Below are 16,749 nucleotides of genomic sequence, written 5' to 3'. Positions count from 1 at the left end.
AGCGGCAACAAGGTGGAGGGATTTCTGTGGGAAATCGGCAACAGGAGAAGAGTGATGGGTGGAAACTTTGGCTAATGGGGGTGATGGCTTGAGGGAAAGTCGAAATAGAGAAAGGAGAAGTTTTCTAGGTTGGCACTGGCGAGACAAAAGGCGGTGGTGATGCCTCGGCATGTACAAGAGGAGTTGGAGAGATGACTGAGGGGAAATCCTGCACGGCACGGCACAGGTGTGTGGCATTGAGCGCGGGAATGGCTCAGGGGTGATGGCTCAGCGATGATGGGTACAAGAAAAATTCTTCTAGCAAGGAACGAAATTATGGGAGAGATTGAGAGATACGGAGATGATGACAATAGATGGCAATTTCCAGCGATGACGAGCTGGTTTTGATTAATCGATCAAAGCTCTAATACCATATTGAATTTAGGAATGGAGAATAATATTTGTCATGATTATCATTGGTCAAATGTACACTATTTATAGAATTACAACAAAGACTATAGGTGGTTACAACTCTTCAGAGTTTGAGTTTGAGTCTATCTCGAACTTATATGTCAAATCTTATCCTTATCTCTATCGGAAATAAGTTACATATGATTAAATAATTATCTATCATGAGTTTGACCAAATACTTTTTCAACTTGGTTGAATTGAATAAAAATTTAATTTTCTTTTATTTTCCCTTTTCCTTGTGCTTCCAAACAAGAGAAACCATGTTTCTTTTTTGTTTCCTTTCTTATTTTCCATTGGCATCCAAACAAGAGAAAAGAAACCTATTTTCTTTTCTTTTTATCTCTTTTTTTTTCTTTTTTAGGGGTTTCAAACAAACCCTAAGTGTCTTCAGATTGGACCAACCCAAAAATTTAAAGGGTTCTATGTTCAGGTCTATATTTATGATCTAATTAATAAACAATCTAATTTGGGCCAACCTATTTAACACAACTTGGCTTGACTAAAACCAAACAATTTCCCACCCGTATAGTATTAGAGGGGTGTGACCCTAGTCTGTCCACACTCTAAAACCTCTCCACTTAAAACGTCTTGACCAGATACCATTTCAGTGGGTTTTGCAATCTTTTGGATACTACCACTGTCCAAAGCTAGAGCTAACTCATAAATGTAATAATGTAAGTTATGTTGATAACTTCGATGATATTATAAGGGCATACAATATTGAAATTTAAAACCTGGATACTGAAAGTATTTATACCATTTTTCCTTAAGAATGAAGAAATTAAACCTAGTCTATTTTTTAGATTTTTCGGAAAAAAATGTGTCGAAAGTTCAGTATATATTAGAGTCCCATGACAAGGAACCATTTTCTCATATTAGATAGAGTCCCATGACCTTCATCTCTTACTAATAAGGATGGAAACGGTTTAAGGAATTCTTGTTTACTCGTTTCAGTTACTCGAAATTTACTCCTATACCTATAGGTAATCGGGTAAACAAGTAAATAGAAGTTTTCAAATATAATACGTAAAAGTATGATAAAATTATAAAAAGCTTAAAAGAAAATCTTTGAAATATCACAAAATCAAACAAAATGTTAGTTAAACATAAAATTAATTAAATTGAACTATTTTCAGATATGAAATAACTTTCGCCTACTTTCCTTCCTTTTAATAAACAGTGGAGAATCCTTTCATGAGTAAAGATTTTTACTCCATATGCTTTTATAACCATGGTATTCTCACATAAGAGACAACTAAAAAATGTGAAAAGAAAGTGAAATTACCAGAGTCTGAGTTGGGTCTCGTCTTTGAACTCAAGAAGACTTGAAGCGAGTCGACAAGGACTCGTATAGAATAAAAGGGGCGAGGTCCGCCCTACCCTTCTAAAACTAAGTTTGTCGACATACAAAGGGGTCTAGTATGTGAGATGGCATGACCATAAGTACAACAACAAAGAAAATTATAATATATCAAGTGATGTAAGGTCCAACAGTCAATTTAGTCATCTGATTTGATCTCCAAACAAGAACTTGATTTAAGTCTTGAATTAAGTTGTCGTGTGAACTACTACTTTTCTTGGTTGACTAACTTTAATTTTACAATTAGTCTCCACTTGGTGTTTGATAAAAAAAAATTAGACTCGTTTTACGACAACAACTTTAAAGATGGTGGCAAGATAGCAACAAAGATAATTGCTTGTTATTACTTTTACTACAGAAATTTGGCAAATATTTTGGCCAATTTGATATTTGATGTATTAAGAGGATGACAATTATGGTAGAGCTTTTGGTGATTTCTAGGATTTGAAGCTCTGGTAGATTTCTCAAACCTTTTCTCCACTCTAAAAGTTTTTTCCCCAACGCTTCTCCAGGGATACATCTATTTATAAGGAAGTGGAACCACCCACCTTTTCTCTCATTTTCTCTTCTCCTTTCTCTCTTTAACTAAGTACACACACTAGGGGAAAAAGACCCAGTGTCATAATTTAATCTCTTTTCCTTGAAGGTGTGGCACCTTACCTTACCCATTTAAAATAATATCACCTTTTTCTTTTAGGTGGAACTTTCCTATGACTCCACGTGTCGCCCATTAGTCACTTCCCTTGCTTAGGTGGAACTTTCTTGCAACATTACATGTCATCAATATGCTAATTCTTTCACTTATGTGATGCTTAGGTGGTCTTCTCTTTTGATTTAATCTTAGTTGTGGCCTTGTTACAATCGGCTTTATCTTGACCATCGATTGAGCTTTCACCTCAATAATCAATTTTAATTTTAATAAAAACAATAATTTTGACTATTGTTCGATTGTTTGAATAAACCTTCATGTTTTGATTGTCGACAACTTTGACCTTAACTGTTGAACAACTGGCTATCAGGCCCTGTTTAATCTTGATTGTTGATCAGGATCCTGATTTTGATGATTAAATTTTTATGTCTAGAAAGTCGACCCAACCAAGCCGCAAGTCTAATTATAGGGTCTAAACACCATATTTATTTATGATTGAGAAAGTAAAACAAATAATCTGATAAAATTATCACCCCTATTTGGTAATGGCTTTTATGTTATAAACTCTCGAAGCATGTGGAAAGCACCCTGGGGTAATTATATTCCTCAATTTACACTTAGAACAGTAGTGATTAAGGTGGCAAGAGATGTTGGAGAAGAGGCATAGTGATTGCCATTTTGTGAAATGATAGCGAAAGGCAATGCAACCAAGAGTTGTTGCTCCACAACGCCATTACACTACTCTCATTTACCATTGGCTCTGGATATCTGTCATGTCGGCCACGTATAACCTGAGTGAGGTCCTTCAATGGCGCCCATCACCCTCTTCCGAACCCACAGCCCAAATCTGCCACTTATCCTTAAACTACGATATAAATATTATTTATACGATTTGTGAAACAAAAAAACCCGTCACAGACAACAAAAGGAAGATGATCACAGAAACTTAACAACCAAGATTCAGTATAAGAAAAAAATCATCCATGTTTAAAAGATAATTAGTTGACTGCTGTTCTCTGTTCCACGACCGTAATTAAAATGAGAAAGAGCATCAGACTCGCATCATCTCTCACTTCTTTTCTGTCATCTGTTTCATGGAAATTATGAATTAATGAAATCTGCAGGATTGCCTGCTATCCCGACAAACTCCAAATTTAAAATCCACCAATGGGCTTTCGTATTTTGTGCTGGCATTAAAAAACTTGAAATCCGAGACGGGCACTTCCCCTCCCCCCCTCGCTCTAGCCGTTGAACTTCGTTATAAATAAATTATTCTCGTCTCTTTTCTCTGTCTCTCCTTGTGAGCTTCTTTACGTTTCAATTACATCCATTGCGGCGTGAGTCCATAGGGGCCGAGGCTCTTGTTATGCGCTTTTGTGGGATCGTCTCCAACTGAGCATGAGAGGAGTTGCGGGGAGCCCTTCTTCCGACAGTGATGTCGCCTCCGTCACTACTCGTGACGAGGTTCTCTTTTTATCCTTCTCTCAAAGCCCTTTTTTTTTATGTCTTGTATTTTCTGTTGAACTTTTTTCATTTCTACTTCAGACTCCGTGCTCATCCGGCTATTTTTAGATATGAGAACTTGTTTGAAATTCAATTCGTTCCCAATTCTTTTATCTCTTTAAACGTTTTGGTTGTTGTCCTTGTGTACAATTTGAATGTAGAGCGGTCACAGCAGAGTAGATCAGAAGTGTGTCGTTTGTTGCTTCGGTGTGAATCAGTGACGCTTGTTAAGGTTTTGTTATTTTTTTCGTCTTATTTTTCTCCCCTATTTGTGTTTTCTTCCACAGTTCTATCTCAGTTTGTCTTCACAAAATGGGGATTTTCAGATTTATATAAATCTTCTCTATTATTTCATGGCCTCTGATTACTGACTGTTGCTCCGGTGTTGAACGTGTCTGGTATTTCTCGATCTTCCCACAGGTGTTAACAAATTACATATAATGCTTACGTAGTTGTGTTGCCTGTCTTGTCAATTTCCTTTCCAGCTTCTCGAATTTTCAGTTTGATTAAACACTTTCTCTTCCTCTTCTTACTATCTCTCATTTTCAATTTAAAATCCCTAACTTTCAAGACGATTAGAGTTTTTTTTCTCTCTTGTGCCCACCAGGTGGAGTTGGGGACAGCCTCTATAACCAGTAGAGTTGAGTGTTTGTTTTGAATTTTTAACTTTTTCCTATATTTTTTAGGTCGAGAACTTAAACTTTCAACTTTATATGAGTTTCTGTGACTTGCCAAAAAAATTGATCACTTTTACATAGCTCCTATATTTCTCTTCTTCTCTGCTCCTTTTATGGAAGATGCAAATTTGTGTTTTCTGTTCCTACAATTTCGTTGTAGTACTCAGTCATTTCTGGTGCTTCTGATTGAGTATGCACACCTATGGTTTTGTTTGTCTTACCTGGATTTTTGTTATTTGTTTTCTGTCACAGGACGGTCATGTCAGCCAAAGCAATGAGGGAAGCAATTCTCCTTCTTTGGTTAGGGTCTCAGAACCTTCTAGGCATTGGAGGGATGTATTTTGGCTTTGCATCTTCACCTTTCATCTAATTGTATTAGGTTTATTTCTTACAGCTCTCGGACTCAATAGATTTAGACATCCCGATAGGCTTAAGATTGACAGGTATACATATAAATTTATTGAGAACCAACGTGGATTAACAGAGACTTATTGGCCACTTTATGGTCTTGCTGCTGGTATTGGGGTAGTACTTGGATGGGCTTGGTTATCCTTGTTGGGTTCTCGAGCAAATCAGATGATGAAGGTCTCAGTCCATGGGTTGATGACTTACCTTGCAGTCATAAGTGTTCTTTGTTTTTGGGGTAGGCAAATTCTTTGGGGGATTGCATTTGCCATTGCTGCACTTCTGCAGTTTTTATATGTGATTTCAGTTATCGACAGGTATGCATTACTCTCTGGACCTAAACCTGGTTTGTGAGTTTACTCTAAATCAGATGCGTTTTTTTTTTTTTTTTTGAAAATTTTCAGAGTAAGAGAATGATTTCAATATCTCTTATCATTTTCAAAAAAAAAAAATGTACTTCGCCTTCAACTTTTAATTTAATGAGAGACCTCAAAATAGATGAGCATGTTAATGCGTTGCATTCCCACAATGATGTGCATGTTAGATCATGCTTATCCTCACTGTGCCCCACAATGTCCTGGCATACTTTGGGAGTTTGGTTAAGATATTATGAATAGAACCTTTAGCTCAATGGCCACATCTAAGGTCTTGGATTCAAGTTTCACTGAGTTTGTGGGGCATTTTGGGTGCATCTGAATCTATATGGAAAAAATAAAATAATAAAAAAGAGAGAAAAATACACTTTACTCGTCAAATTTAAAAGTGTTCCCAGCTCTGCCTGATGCGCTTATTATTCTTCATGTAGGTTTCCTTTTACAATGTTGGTTCTACAGAAGGCTGTACAGATGGTTTGGAAGCTTCCTGAGGTTATCAGAGTGGCTTATGCATTTATGCTGTTTATGCTTCTGTGGATTGCAATATGGTCCTTTGGAGCAGCAGGTGTTATTGCCTCAAGCATTGGTGATGGTGGACGCTGGTGGCTTCTTGGGGTGAGCTGGCAAGTTTTGATCTTCAAATACTTATGTATTACTGGTATTTACTGCTTGCAAATAGTAGTGAACCAGGTCAATGACACATATATGCTGTTTCACTTGTACTGGCAGGCACTATCTGTAAGTTTATTTTGGACTGGTGCTGTCCTCTGTAACACAGTTCATGTGGTAGTGTCTGGTATGGTGTGTCTTGTTCTAATACATGGTGATCGGGGAGCAGCAACCATGCCTTCACGGCCATTATTGAAGTCGTTCAGGCATGCTCTAACAACTTCGTTTGGGAGCATCTGCTATGGTTCACTTTTTACAGCTGTCATCCGAACAATGCGGTGGGAGGTATTATTATATTTGATATTTTTAAATGACCTAAAAAATGGGATGGGTAACTAAACCTGCAAATTGAAGGACTTCCTTTCTATATTGAAGGCATATAAGAGCTAGAAGCACTTAACTATCCAAAAACATGCAGTTAGATTATTATGCACTTCAATAACTGGAACAGATGTTGCCTTCTGATCAGGGTTGTTATTTTAATAACGATAGTTGTTTTTTGTTATTGACTCCCCATTTTAGTGCCTCTAGTTGTGAGTGGGTTGATATTTTCAGATCGTAATGTGTCTTGGTACTTTCAAATGCTTTCACCTTGTTTTTTTTTTCCTTTCTCTGTCAAGCACGGTATATCTATCTTTTAGAAGTCTTTGTCACTGGTTTAGGTCCATTATGTCAGACTGAACCAAGAACTCAGAAACTTTTCCTTTAAAATACTCTTCGGTTTTTGCTTCATATGCACTGGATATTTGTTTCATTATGTAGTATTTATTCTGATTGTGTTTCTTCTACTTCTAAAAACATTTGATATATAACTCTTGCATCTGTATACTGTAATCTCCAGATCAGGGGGCTACGGTCAAAGATTGGCAACAATGAGTGCTTACTCTGTTGTGTTGATTTCTTCTTCCACCTTGTGGAATATCTTGTTCGATTTTTCAATAAATATGCCTATGTCCAGGTACAGTTCAATTCTATTTTCTATCATCATTCTTTGAAATTCGAGAGAACTTGCATTAAGAAATTTGAAATTAAGCTGATGATCAAAATCCGAATATCTTTGACAAATAATTTAGTTAGTGTTTTGTTGTTATTGCTTTATTATGTTTTGTGCTCTTTCTTTGTCACTAATTGTTCAAACATCATTATGTATTTAAAGAGACATGATTGTCACCTATAACTTCGTAGCTTCATTTTGCTCTTCTAGTATTTATGGTGAACTTGCTAGCCCTATGTTGGACTGTACAGAACCGTCTGTTTGATTGTTATCTATCCTGTCTTACCTTCATTTTACCCTTCTGGTGCTCATGATTAACCGGCTACCCTCTTATGTTTGGGCTGTAAATAGAAGGAAACTATGATTATTTCCCAGCTGCAAACCTGAAATAATACAAGAATGACTAACCCAACCATATCGACCAATCGAATGGAAGAAATTAGTGATGGAACTATTTTTTCTTGTGGTGAAAACTCCATAATTTATAGATGAATATTGCTTGCTTTTACAGATAGCAGTTTACGGTAAAGGCTTCAATAATTCTGCAAGGGACGCCTGGGAGCTATTCCAATCAACTGGAATTGAAGCGCTTGTTGCCTATGATTGTTCTGGTGCTGTTCTCCTAATGGGAACTATCTTTGGAGGGCTTATTACTGGGACCTGCACAGGAGTTTGGGCATGGCACAGGGCAAAGGACAGAGTGATTATGGTTGGCTTTAGTGCTATGTTGATAGGAATGATATTGGTGAGTTTCCTGATTAGTTTCTGTGCTTCTCATCCTCAAAGGTTTGTTTGGAACCCCATGGAAAAGAAAATAGACTAACCAATTTGGGGAATAATAATGGTCAAATTCTCAATAGTTATCTTTACGGGTTTGTTTGGAACCCCATGGAAAAGAAAATAAACTAACTATTTTAAGGAATAATAATAATCAAATTCTCAATATCCACAATAGAATCTTGATTGAAATCCAACTTCATTCGCGTAAGACTGCAATTTGGGGTTGTGACAGCATCCATGGAACTGATTTTCAGGTGGGTCTGGCTATGGCGGTGGTGGAAAGCGCCGTAACTTCTATATACATTTGCTATGCAGAAGATCCTTCTCTCATTCACAGATGGGATGCTGAATTCTTCAATCAAATATCTGAGGCTCTCCATCAAAGGCTACAGCACAGAAGTGCACGAGCCAGAGAAGTGATGAATCATAGGCTTGAAAACCGCTCTGAAGAGTCACTACATGTCTGAGAGTTGAGCCAACACAATCATTCAATTTGAACGTAACTTTTGAGTCCAATTATTTATGTAGATACAACTCTAATTATTCAATACAACGATGTTGTAATTTTTATAGGTTTCATCCGGGATGACAACCCTGTTGGTGTGAAAGTAACTCAAATTGTACACAGATACAAAACAAATGTAACTTGATACAAACTATTCCTCTTCTTCAACCCATCTCGCAACTGCTAGAGTATGTCGACCTCCACAAGCAACACAGATACAAAAGAAATCTAACTTGATACAAACTATTCCTCTTCTTCAACCCATCTCGCAACTGCTAGAGTATGTCGACCTCCACAAGCAACAAGTTTAGCACACCAATGGCCTACTGCATTGTTCAGATTTCTTAGTGGAGGTAGATTTATTGGCACCTCCATTGGGTGACCGGTTGTCACTTTCCGTCCATAACCCAGCCGCCCGTGGTCTCCCCGTCCAAACTGCCAAAACAACAATTGCTTACTCTCACACCCAGGCTAGCCGGGGAAAACAGAAGATTTTTAAGTGAAATCATTAGTAAACAATCTCATGAAAAGTCAATTAACCCACTCTAATTGTACTGCGTTTAAGGGGACTCCATTTTCCAGGAAGCTTTAGCTATGCCCAGATGTAAAAGATTGGTCAAATTATAGTCAGATATGAGAGCACTTACAGAGAACATTCGACCATCTCGTGTACATGCAACAGAATGTGTCCCTCCACAAGAAATCTGAAGGAAAAAATTAAATCAGTTAAGAAATAATATCTAGGAAATGGGAAGGTTTCCATCATTTCCCAAAAGAATTGAAAATTTTCACTGGTATAAATCTGCTTCATCTCTAACAATGCCTAAAAAGTTCTGGAGAGTAACTGAAAATGTAAAAAGGAAAAATAAACAAAACTTTTCTCCAATCATGTCTGTATAATCGGCATTGTAGTAAACTAAGTTAGAGCTTAAATCATTTATATGATCAACTTCCAGTCATAAATTTGGATTATATGAGTTTACACAGTCCATGTCAACAAAAAAATTTAATTTTTTTTGTGGTAGCAGTTTATAGTAGTCTTGAGTTTAGCAGTCTTACACATTTTTATGAGAAGATATGGATTCATGAAGACAAGTTCAAGCGAGAAGCATTAAATACACCACACATTTAGCATATTTCAGCTAGAGAAGTTCATAACAGTTCAAGGTTCCAGCGAGTAGTTTCATCATTAAAAAAAAAGTAAAGCTTCTAACATGAGTCTCATACTTATCACAAATCAAGATATTGTTGGGCAAGTCATACCAAATTGTTGGGCCAAGTCATGACATGAGTCTCATATTCATCATGCTATGTGACTTATTTTAGCAATTCCATGGTTGCTTAAAACTACATACATAGCTTTAGATCAGTTTTTGAAGAGCTAATATAATTTTTCTTTTCAGTTGTTGGAACACATTTGTTTCTTTTTCTCTTTTCTATAGTTTATTAGTACTTTGTCTTCTTGTGCCAGCTACTATTAGCTACAAGATAACGTGTAAATTCAATTTTAAACTTTTTTTAAAAGAATTCAATTTTGAACTTGAATACGGGGAATCCTTAGTTGATTTAGTTGTGGCTGGGTTGCTAATATTCTAGCCTTCTCACTCGACAATATTTTGAGAGTTTTGCAGCTTTATTTGGAGTCAATGCTAGTGTCTGATCAAGGCTAATACCTAAACAACTCTCTGATCCTAAAGACCAGCATGGAGAGTCTCATGAAAGATTTTGAAGAGTTTCCTCCAAGAATATAAAACAACCAATAGGTGATTGGAATTAAAATCGAGGTTACTGAATTTAATGGGAGCCTTAATGTTGAAAATTACCTTAAATGGGTCTGGCAAATCCAACATTTGCATTTGCTTGGGGATTTTCCTTTTGGGCAATATGCATTTGACCCTGAACTTGATGTCTTGGAGCCAGAATTAGTTCTTTTTCTAAAATATCTCTTTCGAGGAGCATATTTAGTTTGTGAACTATTTATATCCTAAATATTTTCTTTGAAAATTTTTTAGGATTTTTTTTTTAAGCTTCTGGTTGTGGTTCTTGCAACCATAAGCTCCTACATTTTTTGTTCTGGTTAGAACAGCATAATATTTGTTTGTACGCCCGACTACTTTTATTTTGTAGTCTTTGTGTTTCGCAAAGGTTTGCCAACATGTCTTGTACAAACCTGTGTCTTCTTCCAAGAATATCCATTTGTAGGAAGTTATCCATGGTTAAGACTGGGAACTCTGGGTTATTTTGCCAATACTTTGCTATATAATCCTTTTCACAGGCAATAGCAAATGGTTCAGGCAATTTTGAATAAAAGACGGGCAGATAAGAGTTTCTGATCATCTTTTTGTAATTTATAGAAATAACTTGCAAACTCGCAGTAATATTTCTCATAGAAACAAATATTACAGATTTGTAACTTGTTTAGATTTTGAAGAATTTCTAAACGTTTTCTTTGTTTTGAATTCTCGTTTTGGGCTTGTAGGGTAGGATGTATTCCTAGAAATTCCTTTAATATCTTAGCAACTATTCCTTTTAGAATTGAGGCTATAGATGTGGATGTAGCAGCCTTTTGGTCTTCGGGAAGGTTGTCCCACCAATTTGCTACATTACCCTGTAAGGCATGGTAAAAAAGTTAAATGTTGAATCTTTATCCCAAGATCTGTACATATTAGCAGCATTGCTCATACTTATTTCCCAGTCTTTTAGGACTTTTTCTCCATCTTTGGGATAGTCCAAATTGAGATAAAATTCAAAGGGGTTTATACTATCAATAGAACTATGTCCTTTGGCAGTATTTGCTGGATAGTATTTTGTTGAATATCTTTGGCCTCATAGAGAGACCTTAAGAGTGAGAGTATCTTTCTCTGTCTTGAGAGTTATCTTCGAAGACAGTTTCTCTTGCTCTTCATGATTCAGCTTCGTTATTATTTCCTCAAAGTATTTTGAATCTTTTACCAAGATCATCTGCCATTTTGTCTTTAGCAGGGTAGTCATTTTTATTGGTAATTTCTATAGCAACTTCGTCAGAGTCCCATGCCTCTGGTTCACTATCTAGTTGCTTCTTTTGTTACTGGAGGATGGTTTTTCCTCCTAAACATAATATATCGGTTGTTTGCTAAAAGCATTATATTCTGCGAAAACTTCATCATCAGTGGATGATGATACTTTGGAAGAGATCCTAAAATCCAAGGGTTTAGGATTATTTCTTCTTGGTGCAATGCAAGGTGCTATGCTCACTAATTTTTTAAGTCATCCGGTGATGTCAGGAAGGCCTAACAGTAATGGTGTTTCCATATCTGTCAAATAGAAAACTCATTCATTTTCTAGTGTCCAAGGTGTAAAAGGTGAGGGGAAAGATGAAGAACCTAAGTGTTCTTTTAATGCTAAGATTTCTGTTAGGATATCTTGCATTTTATCTTCGTTTAGATTTTCTAAACTTTGTTTTAGTTCTGTTAATTCTCTAAAGAAAACAGGACCATTTCCTTGGTCAATCTTTTCTAGAATACTTTCTAATATGGTTTGACGTTTTGTAATTTCTTTGTGTCGATGTTCATTGAAGAGAAAGTTTACTTTATGCTATAAATTTTCTACACCATTTTCTAACCTATTAAGGATCTTTCCGTAAGACTCAAGGTTTGGTTGGAATAAGTGACTATTTTCTGTAAGTCACTATTTCCTTGGGCCAGGCCTAAGGCTCTATAAGGACTATGATCCATCATCGATGTGAAGTGGAACATAGGCATTGGGCCTTGGGTTTCCTATTCCTTCAAGTCGGGAACTGGTTGAGGCTCTACTGGATGAGGGCCTATCCTGTTCAAGGGAAAAGCTGGTTTTAGCGTTAGTTATCACTAGTTTACCTTCTATCTCCTTAATGGGTTTTTTTCTGCAGAAGGGAAGGTGTCTGGGTGCCAGAGGTTGGACTACCCATTCTATTGGCCATGTTAACTCTCGTGGGTCAAGTTCTTACATGGTCAAGTTTTCAAAATATCCAATATTTTAGGATAATTCCGTTATTTTCTTTAAATCTTTGACTGGAACCTTTCCAGTGTTGATTCCTCTAGCTACTACTCATATTAGTATAAGCATCACTCTTCTACCTGGTTGAATGCCATTTTTTACCAGTTGTCTATGTAGTTTTTTAGGGACAAGGTATCCTAGATATGCTTGTCGTCTAGATCTATTTTTAGGTTGGGCCAGGGGGTAAAGGATACTGAGCCAAGACCTAAGTTTGCTCTCTAACTCCTCCAAGTAGGGCTTTTTCAAAATTATTCTTCACTGAGTTATCTACGATAGTTGTTATGAAGGGTAAATTTTGGTTGATTCATATTAGGGGATCTAATCCAATACGAACTAGTCCATAGTGGACGTATTTGAATCTTTTTAGCTTGGCTAAGTCTAATTCACTTAATAGTCTGTAGCAGAAGGTACCAGAATCGGTATCCTCTATTTCTACAGAAAGTTCCTTCTGAAAGACGAAGGATTTTTTCTGGAACTCAATCTAGTCTCTATTATAGACATCAGTAATCCTTGGGATACTGATCGTCCACTTTTGTTCATCCTGCATAAGGTTAGGATGTTCTTCGTATTCTCCTTGTGTTTCATGGTGAACATGAACACTTTGAGGGAGAGAAGTACATTCAATTCCTATGGGTTCAAACATTTAGGAATTTTAGTTGAGACGTTGTCTCCTCTAATTTTTGGAACAATACCTGAAGTAGACATTCCAATCGGTATACTATTATGAACGGAGAGGCATGTTGTACTACAAGTTCTCTTAGTTCATCTTTATTTGTTAGAGTGCAGATATCTGTTTTAAGACAAAATCTGTCTACACTGGTGAGATTTTACTTCAGCTATTTTGAGGATAACCGATTGTAATTCTTTTCTGGTAGGTTTTGAATTTACTACCTTAGTTTTCATTTCTCGAATAGGTTCTAATATTCGACAATGTTCAAATTCATTATTTACAAAAATTTGTAGATCATTAAGGAGATTTACCGTTGGTTGGGTAAATGTTCCTTTTAATTTTTCAAGGTGGTTTTACCTTTTCATTTAATTCACTTTCTATTCCTAGACAAACGAAAGCTACGTATTCTGCAGTGTATCTTTCACAACAAGTTTTCATAAATTTCATAAAGAAGTTGTGATAGATATCACCTATTAAATCCATTATATTATTTAATATTGGATTTTCTTTGTCATGTCATCCATGTGGATAGCCTATTATTGGACAAACATGCGTTTGTCCAGTTTTTAACATTGTGTTGTGAGAAGGACCGTTGAGTTTTTTCAAAAAACACAGCAAGCGTGGTGATGAGGTTCCCCCCCTGGAATCTCTCCTCGCAAAATCCCGCGATACAAAAGTCCAACAGCTTCTAGAATCCACCTGTTCAGAAAAGCCTTTAGAATGGTGGAATAAACAGAAACCGCATGCTGACCTCAAACTTCTTGATCCTGACAAAGAAATTTGAGAAAAACCTATGGTTTACACCCCATTAGATGTTGAGGAATTCTCAACTCAGATAAATGATTTGCTCACATTAGGATTAATACGAGCAAGTTATTCTCCACATACATCTCCTGCTTTCCTGGTTAGGAATCATGTAGAGATCAAACATGGAAAAGCACGAATGGTCATTAACTACAAAAATGTTAACTCCTCTTCTCTCAATTCGTCCAAGTTCGTTTGCAAGCCTAAAGGCTCTAGAAAATAAGAGAGAGAAAGAGAAAGAAGAGAAGAGCCTTTAGGCTTGCAAAGGAACTTGGACGAATTGAGAGAAGAGGAGAGGACTTGATTGAAAGACGTCAACCAAAACCCCCTATTTATACTATTTTCATTACATATTTAGGGAAACTCCTCAATCAATTAGGACCACTAATATCCTTACTAACATCAATCATGATTAACCAAATTACATCAATCAATGAAAGATAAATCAATCAAGGAAGATTGCCAAATCTTTCCAGCTCATGTTGGTAAGGATACTAGCTCGTGGTATCTTTGTGAGTCCTACTTGATCTTCAAATATTCCAACTCATTCCAGCTCATGTGATGACTCCTCTTGGCTCACGTCTTCATGATGGGTCCCACCAGCTCGTGCAACCATGGTGGGTCCCACATTGTAACACTCCCCCTCAAGTTGTGGGTGAGAAAGCATCGTAAATACCCAGCTTGTTGCAAATGGTGGACAAAATTTTATGAGTGACTGGTTTGGTGAGGATGTCTGCAACTTGGCTCTGTGAAGATATACGTTTGAAAGATAAGATGCCTGTTTGGAATTTTTCTCTTATGAAGTGTCAGTCTACTTCAATATGCTTTGTTCTCTCATGGAAGACTAGATTTTATGTGATATGTATTGTTACCTGATTATCACAATATAAATCCATAGGAGCTTCTTTGTAGATTTCCAGTTCAGTGAAAAGAGATCTGATCCATAGGAGTTCACTAACTGTGTGTGTCATGGCTTTGTATTCTGATTCTGCACTAGACTCTGCAACTACATTCTATTTCTTGCTTCTCCGTGTAACCAAGTTCCCTCCAACCATCGTACAATATCCCGAAGTAGATTTTTTGTCATCTAGGGATCCGGCCCAATCTGCATCTGAGAATCCTTCGATGATGAAGTGACCATGGTTTTTATAGAGAAGCCCTCTTCTTGGAGCTCCTTTCAGATATCGCAATATCCTTTTGTTAAGCATCTAGCCAATACTACCCAAAAGACCGGCCTCTTAGGAGCGGAAGGCATAGGTACTTAACCCCCAGGACCATAACAGTACACCCACCTTCACAAGCTGACGAGCACGGCGGTCGGGATTAACACACGCAGCCGCCGGCTGGGATTAATCACACGCAGCTATCAAGACGCTCGGGATTAATACACACAGACGCCCCGAGTGGGAGTCGAACTCGGGACGTAGCGCCAACTCTGATACCAAATGTTAAGCACCTAGCCAATACTACCCAAAAAACCGGCCTGTTAGGAGCGGAAGGTATAGGTACTTAACCCCAAGACCATAACACCTTTCTAGTGCTTGCCAATGATTGAGTTGTGGTTTGTGCATATATTGACTTACCACACTTACTGCATATGAAATATCTAGCCTTGTTACACAAAGGTAAATAAGTTTTCTCACTAACCTTTGATATTTTTCGATATCTACCTCTTCTCCACTACTTGCACATAATTTTGTATTCGAGTCCATAGGAGTTTCTACTGGTCTACATCCCATCATTCCTGTCTCCACCAGTAGGTCAAGAACATACTTCCTTTGGGATAGTACAATTCCATGTCTGGATTGTAGTACTTCAATCCTCAGAAAAAATTTGAATAGTCCAAGATCCTTTATCTTGAATTCAGCACATATCCTTTCTTTTGTTTTCTGGATGCCCTCAGGATCACTACCAGTTATAATAATATCATCAACATATACTGCCAAAATTACCTTGCCTTTAAGTGTGTCTTTAATAAATACTGAGTGATCTCCAGAGCATCTGTGAAATCCAGCCCGTATAAGGGTTTGGCTAAACTTTTCAAACCATGCACGAGGAGACTGTTTTAGACCATACAGAGATTTCTTTAGTCGACATACCGATTCCCCCTCAACCACATACCCAGGTGGTTGCTGCATATAAATTTCTTCTTTGATGTCCCCATTCAGAAAGGCATTTTTTACATCAAGTTGATATACCTGCCAAGAATAATTAGCCGCCAGAGATAATATTACACATACTGAGTTCATTTTTGCCACTGGAGAGAAGGTTTCCTCATAATCAATACCATAACATCGTGAATAACCTTTAGCAACGAGGCGAGCCTTCAACGATGCAACGGACCCATCCGAATTGTGTTCTACAGTAAAAACCCATTTGCAACCGATGGGTTTCTTATATGATGGAAGGGGAACTAGAGACCATGTCTGATTTTCATAAAGTGCCTGCATTTCTTCATCCATCGCCACCTTCCACCCTGGATGTTTGAGAGCCTCCTGATAGGATTGTGGAACAGATTTAGAGGAGATAGAGGAAAGAAATTGACAACATAGAGGGGATAGACGATGATGAGACACAATTTGAAATGGGATGAGAAGTAGAGGGTCTAGTGCATGATTTGGGTTCTTTTCTCACGGCAATAGGACAAGTGTTATATTGAGGGCCAAAAAAAACTGGAGATGATGGACTTACCTCGGTGGGATCCGTAAACTCAGCAGCTGTAGTGTCAGCTAGTGTCTCTAGGGGTTGGGTAGTTTCTATAGCACGGGACAACCGATTGAGGAGAACCTGGTACTGAATAAAGGCTTGGAGGAGCATTGTCAGAATAGAATGAAGAGTCTTCAAAAAATGTGACATCCTGGACACAAGTAAACATTCAAGAGTGGGATTATAGAA

General features: G+C 37.3%; 2 protein-coding genes across 2 annotated transcripts in view; one reads left to right on the top strand and one right to left on the bottom strand.

The window, feature by feature from the left end:
• The first annotated feature begins 3,704 nt into the window (after positions 1-3,704).
• LOC137955771 (uncharacterized) lies at positions 3,705-8,438 on the top strand. The gene is made up of 7 exons (XM_068802889.1): positions 3,705-3,923; positions 4,892-5,361; positions 5,850-6,033; positions 6,148-6,372; positions 6,929-7,045; positions 7,593-7,826; positions 8,116-8,438. The coding sequence occupies exons 1-7, from the start codon at positions 3,858-3,860 to the stop codon at positions 8,326-8,328; spliced, it is 1,509 nt and encodes a 502-aa protein (XP_068658990.1). The 5' UTR covers positions 3,705-3,857; the 3' UTR covers positions 8,329-8,438.
• The window catches only part of LOC137955772 (ultraviolet-B receptor UVR8-like), a 23,965-nt gene continuing 15,564 nt past the window's right edge, over positions 8,349-16,749 (bottom strand). Inside the window, exons 10-11 of the mRNA XM_068802890.1 lie at positions 9,014-9,070; positions 8,349-8,801 (exon numbers count right to left, since the gene is read on the bottom strand). Coding sequence (XP_068658991.1) covers positions 8,610-8,801; positions 9,014-9,070 — 249 coding nt within the window. The 3' untranslated portion in view covers positions 8,349-8,609. The remainder of the gene's footprint in view (positions 8,802-9,013; positions 9,071-16,749) is intronic.

The sequence above is a fragment of the Aristolochia californica genome, unplaced genomic scaffold (assembly GCF_029961685.1).
Source record: "Aristolochia californica isolate CCGP_79_NKW_82.1479 unplaced genomic scaffold, dmAriCali1.0.hap1 SCAF_2, whole genome shotgun sequence".
Classification (NCBI taxonomy): domain Eukaryota; kingdom Viridiplantae; phylum Streptophyta; class Magnoliopsida; order Piperales; family Aristolochiaceae; genus Aristolochia; species Aristolochia californica.
Note: the sequence above shows the minus strand (reverse complement) of the source record. Positions and strands in the feature narration are given on the sequence as shown.

Excerpts from the sequence above, each read along its gene's own strand:
- LOC137955771 (XM_068802889.1), top strand. The coding sequence starts at position 3,858 with ATGAGAGGAGTTGCGGGGAGCCCTTCTTCCGACAGTGATGTCGCCTCC. Across the intron at positions 6,034-6,147 it reads GACGCTGGTGGCTTCTTGGG|GCACTATCTGTAAGTTTATT; the intron begins GTGAGCTGGCAA and ends TTGTACTGGCAG. Across the intron at positions 7,827-8,115 it reads TGTTGATAGGAATGATATTG|GTGGGTCTGGCTATGGCGGT; the intron begins GTGAGTTTCCTG and ends ACTGATTTTCAG.